General features: G+C 42.4%; 1 protein-coding gene across 1 annotated transcript in view; it reads right to left on the bottom strand.

Moving 5' to 3' along the window:
• Positions 1–9,963: 9,963 nt before the first annotated feature.
• Positions 9,964–14,395, bottom strand: part of ches1 (checkpoint suppressor 1) — an 87,672-nt gene continuing 83,240 nt past the window's right edge. Inside the window, exon 6 of the mRNA XM_080453320.1 lies at positions 9,964–13,186. Coding sequence (XP_080309446.1) covers positions 12,529–13,186 — 658 coding nt within the window. The 3' untranslated portion in view covers positions 9,964–12,528. The remainder of the gene's footprint in view (positions 13,187–14,395) is intronic.

Genomic DNA, 14,395 nt, shown 5'->3' with positions numbered 1-14,395 from the left:
AGATCCGTACCCTCCTTGAGGTCGAAAGTCGGGCGTAGATATCGTGCAGGGGTGTTCTTCGTCAAGTTCAGCATGGGGGCAAAATCTTTCTGTTTGGTCTCTCAATACTACATAAGTCTCTACAGAATCACTTAAGTCTTTCGAACCTCCCCACCGGGGCGCAGTCCCAGGCTAGACCCCTTTCCACTTGAGGTCTACAGCCAGGTCACCCTGGATAGAGAGTTCAAGTCTCCTGCTTCCCGGCGTCTTCTTTTCAAAGCCCACCGATCACAGGAGCATCACTCGCTTAGTAACTGTAGCACTCCGGCGGTCGCTTTCAGCTTGTGATGGCCTGACTGTACATTGAGCCGAACGCAGCGACCACACCCGCCTCCTGTCGGGGAGCACGCCATGGAATTAATGCTTTTTGCGATCCGACCGGCGGGTGACCCAGTCGATAGCGATCCCTTACCCGTAGGCGTGGTTGGCGCCCCAGGCAGGAAACCGACGGTCTTGTCCTGGCCCCGCTTGGCTACGGGAACCAGAATATTAACCGTTTTCACCCGCCTTGCCTGTAACCGGTGAGTCACGCACTCCCGTCCGGTTAGGTGTGGACTGTCATCCACGCACCATGTGCTGCCAACCCTAGGAGAGAGCGGCAGTCGGCACACCGACTAGACGGTTCCACAGCTAGGATGTTGATTCATCCTTGACAGAACACGGGGGCCCTTCAGTCTCTCCCCAGCACTATATACTGTCTTTAACGTGCTCTGGGAGCCTTGCGACCCCGCTGCCGCCTGTTTTTGACAAGGATTGGGGAGCCTACCCCCTAACCTCGTCAAATTAATTGTATAGTCACCCTCCTTGATGTAAAAAAATTGGGTGGGGGTTTGGTGGTGAGTCTTTGCACTGTGTATGCAATGGACTGTATTTATACTCACTTAACTATCGTGCCTGTGTATGAGAGTGTGTGTGCGTGTCACTGTCTCTCCTTCCTTACACTTAAGTGTCTCTGTAATGGTCAGTCTGCCATAAGTCTAAGCACATTCATTTAACAAAAATTAACGGCAACACTTTGACATGAAAGTTTCTACAAGTATGAACTTTAGTATAGTCACTTAACATTATAGGCTACTATGTATCTCAATATGAATATGCTATTATACTATACATATGCTATCATACTATTTCCCTCCTTGACCTGACACCCGGCAGGGCACACAGCATAGGAATGTGCAGAGGCCAGGGTGCCACCCTCCTTTCCCGTGCACAACATGTAATTGGAAACACAACAACACAACTTTCCTGTGCTTTATGCACAGGTCAATTGACATTATTCTCGGGCTGTACAAAATTGTACAATCCTCTTCTGCCACCAATGACCTGTTTCAGAGAATTGGAAGGTTAACGACAGCAAAATTGTATACGTCTCTCCTGCAAGCAGTCGACCTGTTTTAGAGAAATGGAAGGTTAACGACAGCATAAACAACCTTAATCACACCTTGGTCAATCAGTGGTCACATGGTAATTGAAATAAACGTTAGGTCAATGATGAGCCAGATATTTGGATACATTTTGCACCAAAATCGATGATGGAAAGTATGAACTCTTTTGAAGATAGTGTAGGTTTCAGCCAGTCCACCGCAACTGGCAACAAACTGCAACGCAAATGTCAGCAATGTATGACATCACTTGACATCCACTCTGCAACCAAAACCCGGCATGTTCTCATAATGTACACCAAACGCACTGGCCATTAACATAACAGGGAGATATTATGAGCAGCACACACAAACATATAGTTTCGCTTTCGGTTAATCAAATCAAAATAGCATGACAGAAGCCACCACGTACACCCCCCTGAAGTGTGCACCCTTCAGAGGCCGTGGACCGTGCAGCTCCGTCTGTAGTCATAAATGTTCTGCCAAGCATCACCCAACGTGCTTGTGAGTCTCTCGACAACACCACTTAACTCAAGTGCAACAGAAATCAACAACCTTTCAATTCACGTAACTAATTTAGATAAGCAATTATGATATTTTGGTATCTTGTAAGAGCCTAAATGTCCCCAGTAGGTATGATATCTATTGTTTAGGTTATAAACTTATCTTGCTACGGTTCACCCTGTCCACCCTGCCACAGTGTGGCAGGGTGGACAGGGTGAACCTGTCGCTCCAAAAAATCGCTCCAAAAAATCTATACTCTTCTAATGTTGGAATGCAAACCTATTCGCTTAAATAATTTTATTATTCACGTAACATAAAAACATAAAACACTTAACTCTATTTAAGCCCTATTTTAGCTATAGCCAGGCAATAATTCTCATTTCAATACCGCCTATACTTAATTATTATCACAACTCTGAGGTTCCCTTGTGCACTTCAGTCTCGTTCATCTGTGCCTGTCTTGTTGACACAGCCACTGAATTGGGTGAAACAGCTGAACTGTAAACATCTTGATAAGAAAGGACATCTACTGCACAGTGTCGATATGGAAAAATTAGAGCTGCTCGCCACTAAAATCATCTTAATGTCCTCCCTTAATTTTTCCCTACATGTATTGTCTTTATTGAAAAATTATAATATGTTCAATGCTAATAACTTAATTAGTCGTTACATGTGCCTTCATAGTTTCAGCTTTAGAAAAACTGAAAAACAACAGGCCTTGCAATTTTAGAACTGGTCACTTGCTTCCTTTTAACTGTGACACATTTTCACTTAACAAAGGTTGTTTCCTCGATTCGTTTATGTTTTCCAATAAATTGTCTTTGGTTTTGAACAAATATTCACTTAAATATTTTAAATGACGACGCTATTCATTAACATCACTTAATTTATTCACAATTCACTTAATTGGAGTACTAGCACTCATTTAAAAATGGACTTGATTGATGTTTCCGTTCAGTAAACTAATTTGACACTAGGCTTGCATACTTAGATTACTTTGAAAAAATATATAGTTTGAATGTGGCATTCTATTTAGCAATAATTCCAAGAGTTTGTCACTTGTCAATTAAGTCCATTGGACCTCCCTCAACAGGGTTGTTTTTCTCACTTATTACATTATTAAAGTTATCACTCTGTAATTGTTTTAGTCATATTGTTGTGTAAGTTCATAACAGAACGAATTATGTTTTAGATAACGATACGACCAAACACTAATAGCTCTGGTGTGTGTGTCTCCCTCGCTATTGTATCTATAAACATAAATCGTGTTGTGTCCTCTCCAGATCGATAGAAATGTATGTGTTTGCACATGTCGAGGCCACAACAACAGAGAGTGGGCAAGAGGTCAACCCCAGCTGCGTATAATCCACTGGCTGAAGAGACGAGAGGTCATGTGTCCGTGACCATAGCATAGTAGTGAACTAGTGTAAAGTCTCTGAAACATTCAAAGTCTGAGTAACCCAAGCTTCCCCAAGGCTTGGTGTCTGTTCCCCGTAGGTGTCATCAGAAGTGAGCCTCAACCACGTAGCAGCTTGTATCTATTGCTGGCCCTCTACGTCATGTCCAGAACGATGGTTTATGTTGTGGTGTTTCACTTGTAGCGCACACAGTACAGTTCCATGTCCCATCAGGTCACAGCTGGAAGTGAACCTCTGCCACTCATGCTGTAAGTTAGCGTCGAATGTGGAATCAATACATCTCTAACTTCTGTGAAGGTCCATTTTGGGAATATGTATGTATATTAATGTATGGATTACCTACAGGCACTGTGTCTGTGGCACTTGAATGTATTTTGATACTGCAGTCTGTGTGGCAAATTTCGCTATGGTGCATGTGATGTCAGTAAGGCCTCTGTTCTGCTCTTGGCCCTCATGTGCGCGTGCAAGCCATGTTTGGTCTATAACAACTAATGTTTTATGATCACTGCACTCCAAAATGTCACTCTCCACTACAGTATATGTTATGCAGCTTGGCCGTGCTAATGAAACAAGGAATTAAGAGTTCACACTACAAGCGTTTGGGCTTTCTGCCCACTTACATTCTTAAAATTATTATTGTTATTGTCATTGTCAATGTCATTAACATTATCATTATTATTATTATTATTATTTGAAACCAGCACTCTACTAACTTATTCACGGCTTCTGCTGACTGGTCCTCCTTGTTATACAAGCATATTAGACTTACTGATATTCATTTCAGTGTCTACAACACTCTCACTCTATGCGTGTTTACATTAAAAATGGCACCTTTATACTTTGCCTCTACTTTTATATTATTGCCACGTATGCTAACTCTTGTTTTATATATATCCTGCAGAATTTTCTGAAGAAACTAATTTATTTGAACGTCATATTTCTACTCTCTTCTCACCTCTGACCTCGCTTTTTTATTTTATTTTTTATAACTGACTCCAATCATCTAATCTAAGGGTGGCATTCCCTAGTTATCAGTGTCCTTAATTTCTGGGATTACTAAATAGTTATCGCACATTTCAGACTGTTCATAACTGTAACAACAATAGCAGATCTACAAGCTTGTAGAAGTATTAAGGATATAAGCGGGCTTGGTCACAGTACATTATTTCTGCATTTATTTTATTATTCTACAGAGAATTTAGTTGATCTACACACTTATGTTGGGTCACTAATTTCAACCAGATTTACTTCCACTGTCCATGACTACATTTTAGCTGGGAGCATTCACATGAAAAAAAAAGTTGTTTTCCTTTTCCACTGACAGTGTTGTGGGAATCTTATCAGTGTGTGTGTGCCACTGCTACAGGCATCTGGTAATGGGTGAAGGTCACAGCGCCTTCCTTCCCCCCCATTCTTTCAACTGTCTATTTTAACAGATTTAAAGAATAAGCAATTTCTCTCCCTCAATGCATGGCTCAACAGCCTTTTGTAATTCATGAACTGTAATTATCTCCTCTTTTTTTTTTTTTTTTTAAACTCTACTAGTACTAAAGTACTAGTCAACCTGACGTTGGATAACTGCAGTATGTAAATTCTCAGGGGTATAGGCTTCAATATAACTCAAATATTTTAATTCAGCAAAAAAAGAACAGTAGTAGGTGTCTTGGATGCACCTTATGTGAATGTGGGGTATATCTGAGTTTCTTTCTCTTTCTCCTCCCCTGGAAAATATTCCCCTAGTGTCTCAGTCCTTGGCCTACACCCGTTCACTCAGAAGTAAATCACTGTGCCCCACTGAGTCAGACTCAAAATGGTACGCAGCCATGCACTTGTGAATGCACCACAGTAACCAGAATCAGTAGTACTCTACACGGCTACCCCAAGCAGAACGATATGATTTGTGTTCAACCCAATTACACATATGGACCCAGGAACGGCAACGATCGAGGGGCACATATGAAATATGTTGAACCACGACCCTAATGTATAAAATGGGTGCGCCTGTCATTCATACGCTCACAATTCCTAATGCATTCACCTCTAACACTTACCCCAAAGTGGGACACACATACAGCTGCAGCAGTCACACGGTCAGTCACCACTTGTCAGGCGTTCAGTGTAAAACCAGTTGGGGATGTGTCCGGTGGCGTAACGAACATATACAGAACGGACCAGCAGTCTGTGTGCAGCACACCTCCTGCTTACAGTAGATACAAACATGTACACTTAACAATGACACAATATACCAACTTTGTTACATACAAGACAAAACAAACAAACAAACAAACATATAGAGACCTTCATTCATTCGGAACACATACATATAACATACATATAAAGACAACATATATGACACACTGTAGTACTATTTAGGGGGCCACCCTAGGCTGCAGAGCCAGCCGTTCACGTCACCTCGCTCGGATGCTGGAGCTAAAATTGTATTATTTTTTATTTTAATTTTTGACCCCCATTTAGGGTCCTTCACGTCCTAAACTTACATATAACCTGTAGTATTTTTGGGGTCTTCCCTAAGCCGCAGTCTCAGCTAACATATAACCTGTAGTATTTTTGGGGTCTTCCCTAAGCCGCAGTCTCAGCTAACATATAACCTGTAGTATTTCCTTAGCCGCTGTCTCAGCTTAAACATAACATAACCTGTAGTATTTCCTTAGCCGCAGTCTCAGCTTAAACATAACCTGTAGTATTTCCTTAGCCGCAGTCTCAGCTTAAACATAACATAACCTGTAGTATTTCCTTAGCCGCAGTCTCAGCTTAAACATAACATAACCTGTAGTATTTCCTTAGCCGCAGTCTCAGTTTAAACATAACATAACCTGTAGTATTTCCTTAGCCGCAGTCTCAGCTTAAACATAACATAACCTGTAGTATTTCCTTAGCCGCAGTCTCAGCTTAAACATAACATAACCTGTAGTATTTCCTTAGCCGCAGTCTCAGCTTAAACATAACATAACCTGTAGTATTTCCTTAGCCGCAGTCTCAGCTTAAACATAACATAACCTGTAGTATTTCCTTAGCCGCAGTCTCAGCTTAAACATAACATAACCTGTAGTATTTCCTTAGCCGCAGTCTCAGCTTAAACATAACATAACCTGTAGTATTTCCTTAGCCGCAGTCTCAGCTTAAACATAACATAACCTGTAACGACATATAACGTACACAACTTAGGCTTCACGCTATCTTCTCCCATGAACCCGGCGTGGTTTGCGATTTAGAGAGCCGTGCAAAGGCCACTTAGTGTAGTGTCTCAGTACACTGTAAGATTACAGAGGAACATAGGATACAGAGAGACAGTGTAGTGTCTCAGTAAACTATAGGATCATAGAATACAGAGAGACAGTGTCTGGGAGGATCAGCTCGGTCCACCCAGCCACGCTAACAGGACATCATGGGGTATAGGAAGTACAGAGCCTAAGTATTAAACACAAAGGTCATTCAATCTGCTGTTCAGTGGTGACTTCACATGTATGCAATCATATTTACACATTGTCTTTAATAATTGACCTAAATTTGGTATAATACAATTCACATATAGCACCGCGTGTACCCTTCCTGGGGCCCCAAGGAATTGTAGCACATAGTGTATGGGCGAATTGTTATTTGGATCTTATGGATCCAGCGGTCGTCTGGACTGGACAGGGTCACGGTCGGGGTCACCAGCTGATGTGCCGTGGCAGACCTGTCACTCTTGGTTCAATAAAACCCTAAAGTCCAGTTTATAGACGACATACACAGAAATTACCTTTTACATGCGCAAGGCATCTTTATTGACAAACAAGGGAGATTCCCTCTATACTACGTGAATAACAGAACAGCAAATTAATGATATTAAAACAATACGACCTGATATATCACGAAGGCAAATCGCTCCACATCTAAGTCTGCATGCAAACAAGCGTTCCGTTGAGCGCCTGGAGAATTCTGACGTTCTTATCTATTACATTCAGTATATCAACACTGTGGCTATCAGGGCCTGTCTTCTGACAAGAGCAATCTGAAGGGTCTCACAAAGCTCTGCATGGAGTAAATGGAGGAAATTATGAACTGTTTGGGCTCCATGTTTACCAAAAATATGAAATCCATATTAGTAGTGGTACTAGTATGGATGTCAGTGGTAGTAGGGTACTTAGTTATTAATAGCATGAATTACTCTTAATAGTTCATAGAAATAGTTATTCTATCATCAATAATAGATGTAGATATTCATAGGTTTTAATAGAAAGGTAGATAAAAAAATCAAGAAGATTTTTTATTTCATTTCATTTTCCAGAATGAAATTGGGCACCTGGTATTCCAGAAATACCAGGTGCCCACTGTTCCGAGACCGTCGGATTTGCGAGGTGCCCAGAAGGTTTTGGTGCCCACTGGACCGGTATTCCTAACAAAACCAAAGAGAAAGAGCAGTCAAAGTAATCTTTTGCAACTTGTAGTTTTTTATTATTGCAACCAACTGGAAGACAATACATCACATAAACATCATTGTAGTTTTTCAGGGGAGGGGAAGGGAAAATAAAATAAAACATTTATATTTTGGACAACGTTGATATTTACATGTACTGATGAAATAGTTTGAATTCGTTCTTTGGCAATATGATTGCACAATAAGAGAATCGAACATTTACCAAAAACAAAAGAAAAAAACAGAAGGAAAACAAACGGAAAAAAAGAAAAGAAACATACACCAGGGTTCACTCTGCATCACATCTCACAGGTCAATAATAGGTTTGCATTTTGACATCTCTAACCTATGGCTTTCAAATACTCATCTCAAATAGTCACCAAAGGATAACGGCAGTATTGTTTAAGTACTTTTGTCAGGAGACAAAACAAAAACGCAAAATGAAAACGCTCACAAAAAAATGGCAACAACAAACAAAACAAAAAAACAAAAATGGCAACCATTCTATATAGCACTGCACTGTGTGTTTGGCAGCTTCGAAAAGAAACAACTCACTTCTAGGGGGAGCTTCTCGGGCAGTGAACTTCTGTATTTCTCACTCTGTGTGTTCTGTTTTTTTCCAGCCCTAGCAGGTCAGGAGTTCATCTCTCCTGCATGTCACCCGTGTGAGTCAAGAGGAAAATGGGTACAGTTGCCAAAGCAACACATTCTCCCCTTGACATGCCGTCTTGCCTACTGAACACGTTATTAGTCACCACAACAGCAGACTGTTACCACAAATACTAGCAGGATGCTTATAAGCTTGGCTGTGGCAAGCGACCTTATAGACACACAAGACAGATCAGATGAGAGATGGATGGCATGCAACAAGGACACAGGTGGGGTATCTCTCCTTTAAGCCTTAGTGTATGTCGGCACACATACCATACAAAATGCAAAGCCGGTGATGCATGTCGGTGCTACAGGTTGGTGGTAAAAAAACGAACAAAAAAACAGAATAACGTACCGGCGAACAGGACATGCAGGAAACGTCTGCGTGCCCGCTTGGCTCTCCCCACCGTCGCACCGTAAAAACCTGAGTGTTAATCAGTGGTGGAAAGTGACTAAGTATGTGTACTCAAGTATTGTACTTAAGTAAAATTTGGAGGTATTTGTTTTACTTTACTGGAGTATTTCCAATTTGCAATACTTTTACTTCTACTCCACTACATCTCAGAGGCAAATATTGTATTTTTACTCCACTACAATGATTTGAAAACTTTATTCACTAGTTAATTTGTCGATTTTGATTATTATTACAAAACATACATTAACTACTTCAGCCCTATACTTCGGCTATTTGAAAATAGCCGAAGTATATATAGGCTACAAGCTCTACAAGCTCACAACGCGACACATTGTGAGCTTGTAGATCTGCTATTTTCAAAAGTCTTTAATAGATTTTGAAGACTTGTGAAATGGGACATTCTGCATAAATAATGGGTACTTTTAATTTTGTTACTTTAAGTAGCCTACATTTTGATGCCAATACTTTTGTACTTTTACTCAGGTAAAATTTCAATACAGGACCTTTACATGGAACCAGAGTATTTCTACATTGTGGTATTGATACTTTTACATAAGTACAAAATGTGAGTACTTTTTCCACCATTGATGTTAATCGAGGGCTGGTCAATAGCTGAGTGGGTAGAGAGAGAGAGGCCGTCTGGTAATCAGAAGTTCACCGGTTAGACTCTCGACTCGCCCATCTACGTTTCAAAGTGTCCCTGACCACTTGACCCCTAACAGCGCGCTCATCTGAGCAAGCCTCCTGCTGGGCGAATGCAGAAAAGTAATTTCCCCTTTGGGACAACACAACACTCCTTTTCTTTTAAAAACGAAACTCTTAAGAGTGTTACATTTGTAACCAAACGTAACACTCTTCAGAGTTACAAATGGATGAATTAACACTGAGGATTTTACTGTGAGAATCATTTGAAGCTGTCCGAGACGGCACATATACCCCACCGCATGAGACAGTAGAGTTTACATTTTCTTCCACAAACGGGTATTTAGATCTAGATGTGTAGTGGGTACATTATCTGTGAGAGAAAGAAATTAAGCTCTTAATGCATCCTTGTTTTATAGTTCAGGCATACCAAACAGTAGGCTAGTGGCCGTGCAATAATATTAACATCACTTTTGACAGAGGGGATTTCTGGGGTTCAACTACTGCTTCTGTGATTTTTCAATGAAGTCAGATCTCAGTGACCATGAGTGTAATAACACACATACTGTTGAGGTTAAGAAAGTAACCTTCAGCCAGACAGTTGAACATAGTGGCGTGTGAGCCAGTAGGAATCTTTAATAAACAGATTTGGAAAAACCTCACATCTCCAAGTTCCTTCACCGAAATCGATATGCAATCACTTTCAAATGACAGGAATTAAAATACTTTCGTTATAAAGGAGGAAGTCAAAATAGGCAGGTAATAGGTATCAATAATTAAGCATCTTATTCTTCTCTTTTTTTTGGAGATAGGAGGTTCTTTCAGGACACCAACAAATGGAGGTTCCCATGCTCAAACTGTTCCGTACATTTACACCAAACATTGTCGATGGAAGAATTGGGACGAGTATACATTTACACAGAAGAAAAAACTAAACCACAACACTGTAATAAAGACAAGTGGCGTCCTGTCCAAACATGTCAGAAGCATGATAACAGAGGTATTGAGGGCAGGCAGGCAGGCAGGCACAATGTTAAAGGGGTGTGTGTGTGTGTGTGTGTGTGTGTGTGTGTGTGTGTGTGTGTGTGTGTGTGTGTGTGTGTGTGTGTGTGTGTGTGTGTTTGTGTTCTCGGACACGCAAAACTCTCACACTATAACCATTCTACTGACAGGTTCTGAAATAACACTGGGAGTAACATTGAACACGTTTATCACTGTACAGGTGGAGGAAGACCTAAATAAAGGCCACCACCTGAAGGGAGGGTTGTCCCACTGGCCTTCACAGCCCCATCTACAGCCCGGGAATGGTATTACAGGGCTTCCAAACTCATAGTGATCCCACCACCCCAAACGTTCCTCCCTGAAGTTTTGACAAATCGCACTCCGAAGAAACACGACATCAATTAAAAAAAAAAAGACTAAAAATTAAATCAAAATGAAAATTTCAACATAATTGAGGGTACAAGAATTGGCGGCAAAACTTTTTTTTTTCCTTTTTTTGAGCTTTCCTCTAGGATCAAGGTTTATATGAAAATAAGTCATGCTTCATGCTAAATACATTGTTTATCTTACATGATCTTTGAATAAAAAAACATTTTGCTTTTTATCTTATTTACAAGCACCCATGCAATATATAACTGAGAAAGTCCTGCAGGTCAAATTGCTTCAATTAAGAAAGGAAAAAAATAAAATAAAATATTTTCTAACCTTTTTACAGAGTTGTCCGCACGGGACAAATTGCTTATATCTTTATGAGGGTAGAGTGAGGGGGGAAAACGGATACAAACGAAAAACATAAACTCCACAGTTCATGTACATACGTATATAATTCTTTGATGCTGTAAAATGAATAGGCGGGGTGTGATAGCTACTGGCAGCTTCTAACCAGGTGTCTACATCTATGGACGGGGAGTACAGTAAAAGGTTTAGGGAGGTTTACATTATGCAACAACAACAACAACAACAACAAAAAGAAGGAGATATTGCCTCAGACCCGGCGCACTATCTGATCCGTCTCTGTGAAGATAAACATGACCATGTCTTTTTTTTCTTTCTTTTTAATATAATATAACTATTCTTAAATACTATGAGTGCTCCTGAAACACACTGCGTCTTTACCCCCCATGACACTTTTTAGTAGAAGTGGCGCAAAATAATCGGGAAGTGCATGAACACACGTCACGTTGGGTCGTACAATTCTTTTGACACTTACGGTAATTTTCACCTCTCTAAACTCTGTGACTTTTGCTATGCCCTCAGCGTCGTCTATGTAGTTTTGTTTTAGCTGTCATGTCGGCTACTATCTTTGGCACAGTCTCACATTTGTGCTCGTCGATGTAGAGAGTGAGGCTAGGGGGCAGCAGAGAGCTCTAAGTCTGTACAGGCTTGTCTTGCTAGCTCAGCGTCCTAGCTAGCATCACCGCAAGGTTGCTACAGATTCACATAATAGACAAACAGATAAGACAAACGGCCATCCTCCACTCGTATGCTCCTCAATGTGATTCCGTTCTGTCACGTCCAAGCTGTCCCAATTTAGTGACAAAACACATTTTTTATGGCTTTCATCCCCTTTTTAAACAACAAAAACAACAAAGACACATGGAAATTAATCACCCACAGTTGTTAGTGTTGCTGAACATGTAGGAAAACAGAGATTTTTGATATTGCCACATATAAGTAGGATTCACCTAATGCCCTGCAGATAGATAGATAGATAGATAGATAGATAGATAGATAGATAGATAGATAGATAGATAGATAGATAGATAGATAGATAGATAGATAGATAGATAGATAGATAGATAGAGGGAGATGAGAAGAGTCCATTGAGACTAATGCTTTAGTAACATTACCTGTTGACCTGTTTTATGTGCATCTGTATGTTTATGCATGTTTCTGTATGTATGTGTATACTGTATGGTATGTGTGCATGGGTGTATGTGTAAATATATCATATACGTGTTTGTCTTGGCATGACGTTTATACCTATTGTGTAGGCGGTGTGTGTGTGTGTGTGTGTGTGTGTGTGTGTGTGTGTGTGTATGTGCTCGTGTCCATCTGTTAGTTTCTGAGGGCGTCTTTCTGTTCCTTCTTGGCGGTGCGGTTCGTGATGTTGTTGAGGCAGGCTCTGACCCCGGCCAGGTGGAGCAGCGACCCCGCCGCCTCCTTCATCTCCTCGTCGTCGCTCTCCGGCTTCTCCAGCGCCGCGGCCGCGCGGCGCTTCTTCAGCGGCAGCGTGTCGCCCCCGGCGGCCCGCAGCCGGTTTTTGGTCCAGGGCACGCTCGCGCTCCCGCTCGCCACCAGCGTCCCGCCCGCCGCCCCCACTATCCCCGTCACCGCCCCCGCCCCCCCGCCGCCGCCCGAGCCGTGTCTCTGTCCCCGCTGCTGGGAAGCGTAGGCCGCCGCGCTGGTGGCGACGGAGGCGGCGAGGACGTGCGCGTCCAGCGGGATCTCGCGCGGCTCGGGCTTGACGTCCGACTGGATCTCCACGGCGATGATGTCGTCGTCGTCGTTGTCATCGTCGTCCTCGTCGTCGTCCATCGGGGAGCAGAAGGACGCCGGGGAGGTGAAGCCCCCCTGCGAGGAGCAGGGCCTGCTGGGGGACTTGGCGGTGCTGTAGGTGTGGTCGTCCTGGAGGTCCTCGTCGTCCTCGCCGGGCGGCGGGCTGTCGCAGGACGGGCTGTCCTGGCCTCGGCTCAGGTACTCGCCCAGCGCTGACCTGTACGAGGCAGGAACACACACACACACGCGGTCAAGTCAAATCTATGAATCCCTTTAAGCAACGTTAAACCCTCTAGTCTACACAAAATGTCCTCGAAAAAAAAATTCTGATCTGCAAGCTCACGACGAGTCGCAACACGGCGCGTTGTGAGCTTATAGATCAGCTATTTTTTGGGGCTAATGTTCCCCCTAGAATCCCCCTAGAATGGGGTTCACGTCGAGCTTAGGGTCACTTATAAAATTAATACAAACGAAATGATACGTGATAAATCAAGTGCATAACAAAGTTGGCAACAAGACCTGTGTGCGTGCGTTTGTGCGTGCGTGAGTTTGTGCGTTTGTGCGTGCGTTTGTGCGTTTGTGCGTGCCTGCCTGTGTGCCTGCGTGCGTGCATCCTACAGACTTCTAAGGCAGGGGCTTGGTTTATGTTTGCCTAGTTAAATCCTGAGTCTTCATTTAACTCTGATTAAGTGTACACTCTCAGAGTGAAACCAACACTCAGGATTTGACAGTGTACACACATTCCTCTGTGAAGCCAGTGAACTCTGTTTTTAAGCCAGTCTGTGTGTGTGTGCTTCTCTCAACCGTAAGTCCCTGACGGTTTGTTTTGCCGTACGTCTCAGAGTCAACATCAGTTGGCTAGCACACACATAAAAAGTTTAGGTGATCATTTATCACACGCTAACGCTCCCTCAGGCCTTGTCTGCATAAAGCTGCCTTCGGCTCATAACCTTGTAACCGCCTCTTTAGGACTGAGGAAAAGCAGCCTCATTTTTTACCAATGTTTTCTCTCAATTTATACAGTGTATATTTTGAGCAGGGTTCACTGCCTGGCCCCGAGGTCATCACATAAAGGATGTTTTCAGCATGCAAACTCAGAAACCAAACCACACAATGGGGATAGTGAAGCCATCTAACTTAAAGGTTTAATGACATTCACTTTTACACCACATTCAAAGTCTTTGTCCTGGTCCTTCAAAAGTGTACAAAAAGTTTTAAGTGAAAATTCCATTCCAGTGATCAATGGCAGGTGTTTTTCTCTCACATTTCTAAAGCCTTTTCAACTGCAATGAAAAAAGAAATCTTTGCCTGCGGGTGTCGCTGGTGAGGGATTTTGCCTGTCAATCATCGCCTCTGCTCCGCCCCCCCCAAAGGAAAGGATAGGGGAGGGGAGGGGCGAGGAGGAGAGTGGGCGGGATTAATCGAC

Source organism: Gymnoscopelus braueri, assembly GCF_963280865.1.
Source record: "Gymnoscopelus braueri genome assembly, chromosome: 16".
NCBI lineage: Eukaryota > Metazoa > Chordata > Actinopteri > Myctophiformes > Myctophidae > Gymnoscopelus > Gymnoscopelus braueri.
This window is presented reverse-complemented; position numbering and strand designations above follow the sequence as displayed.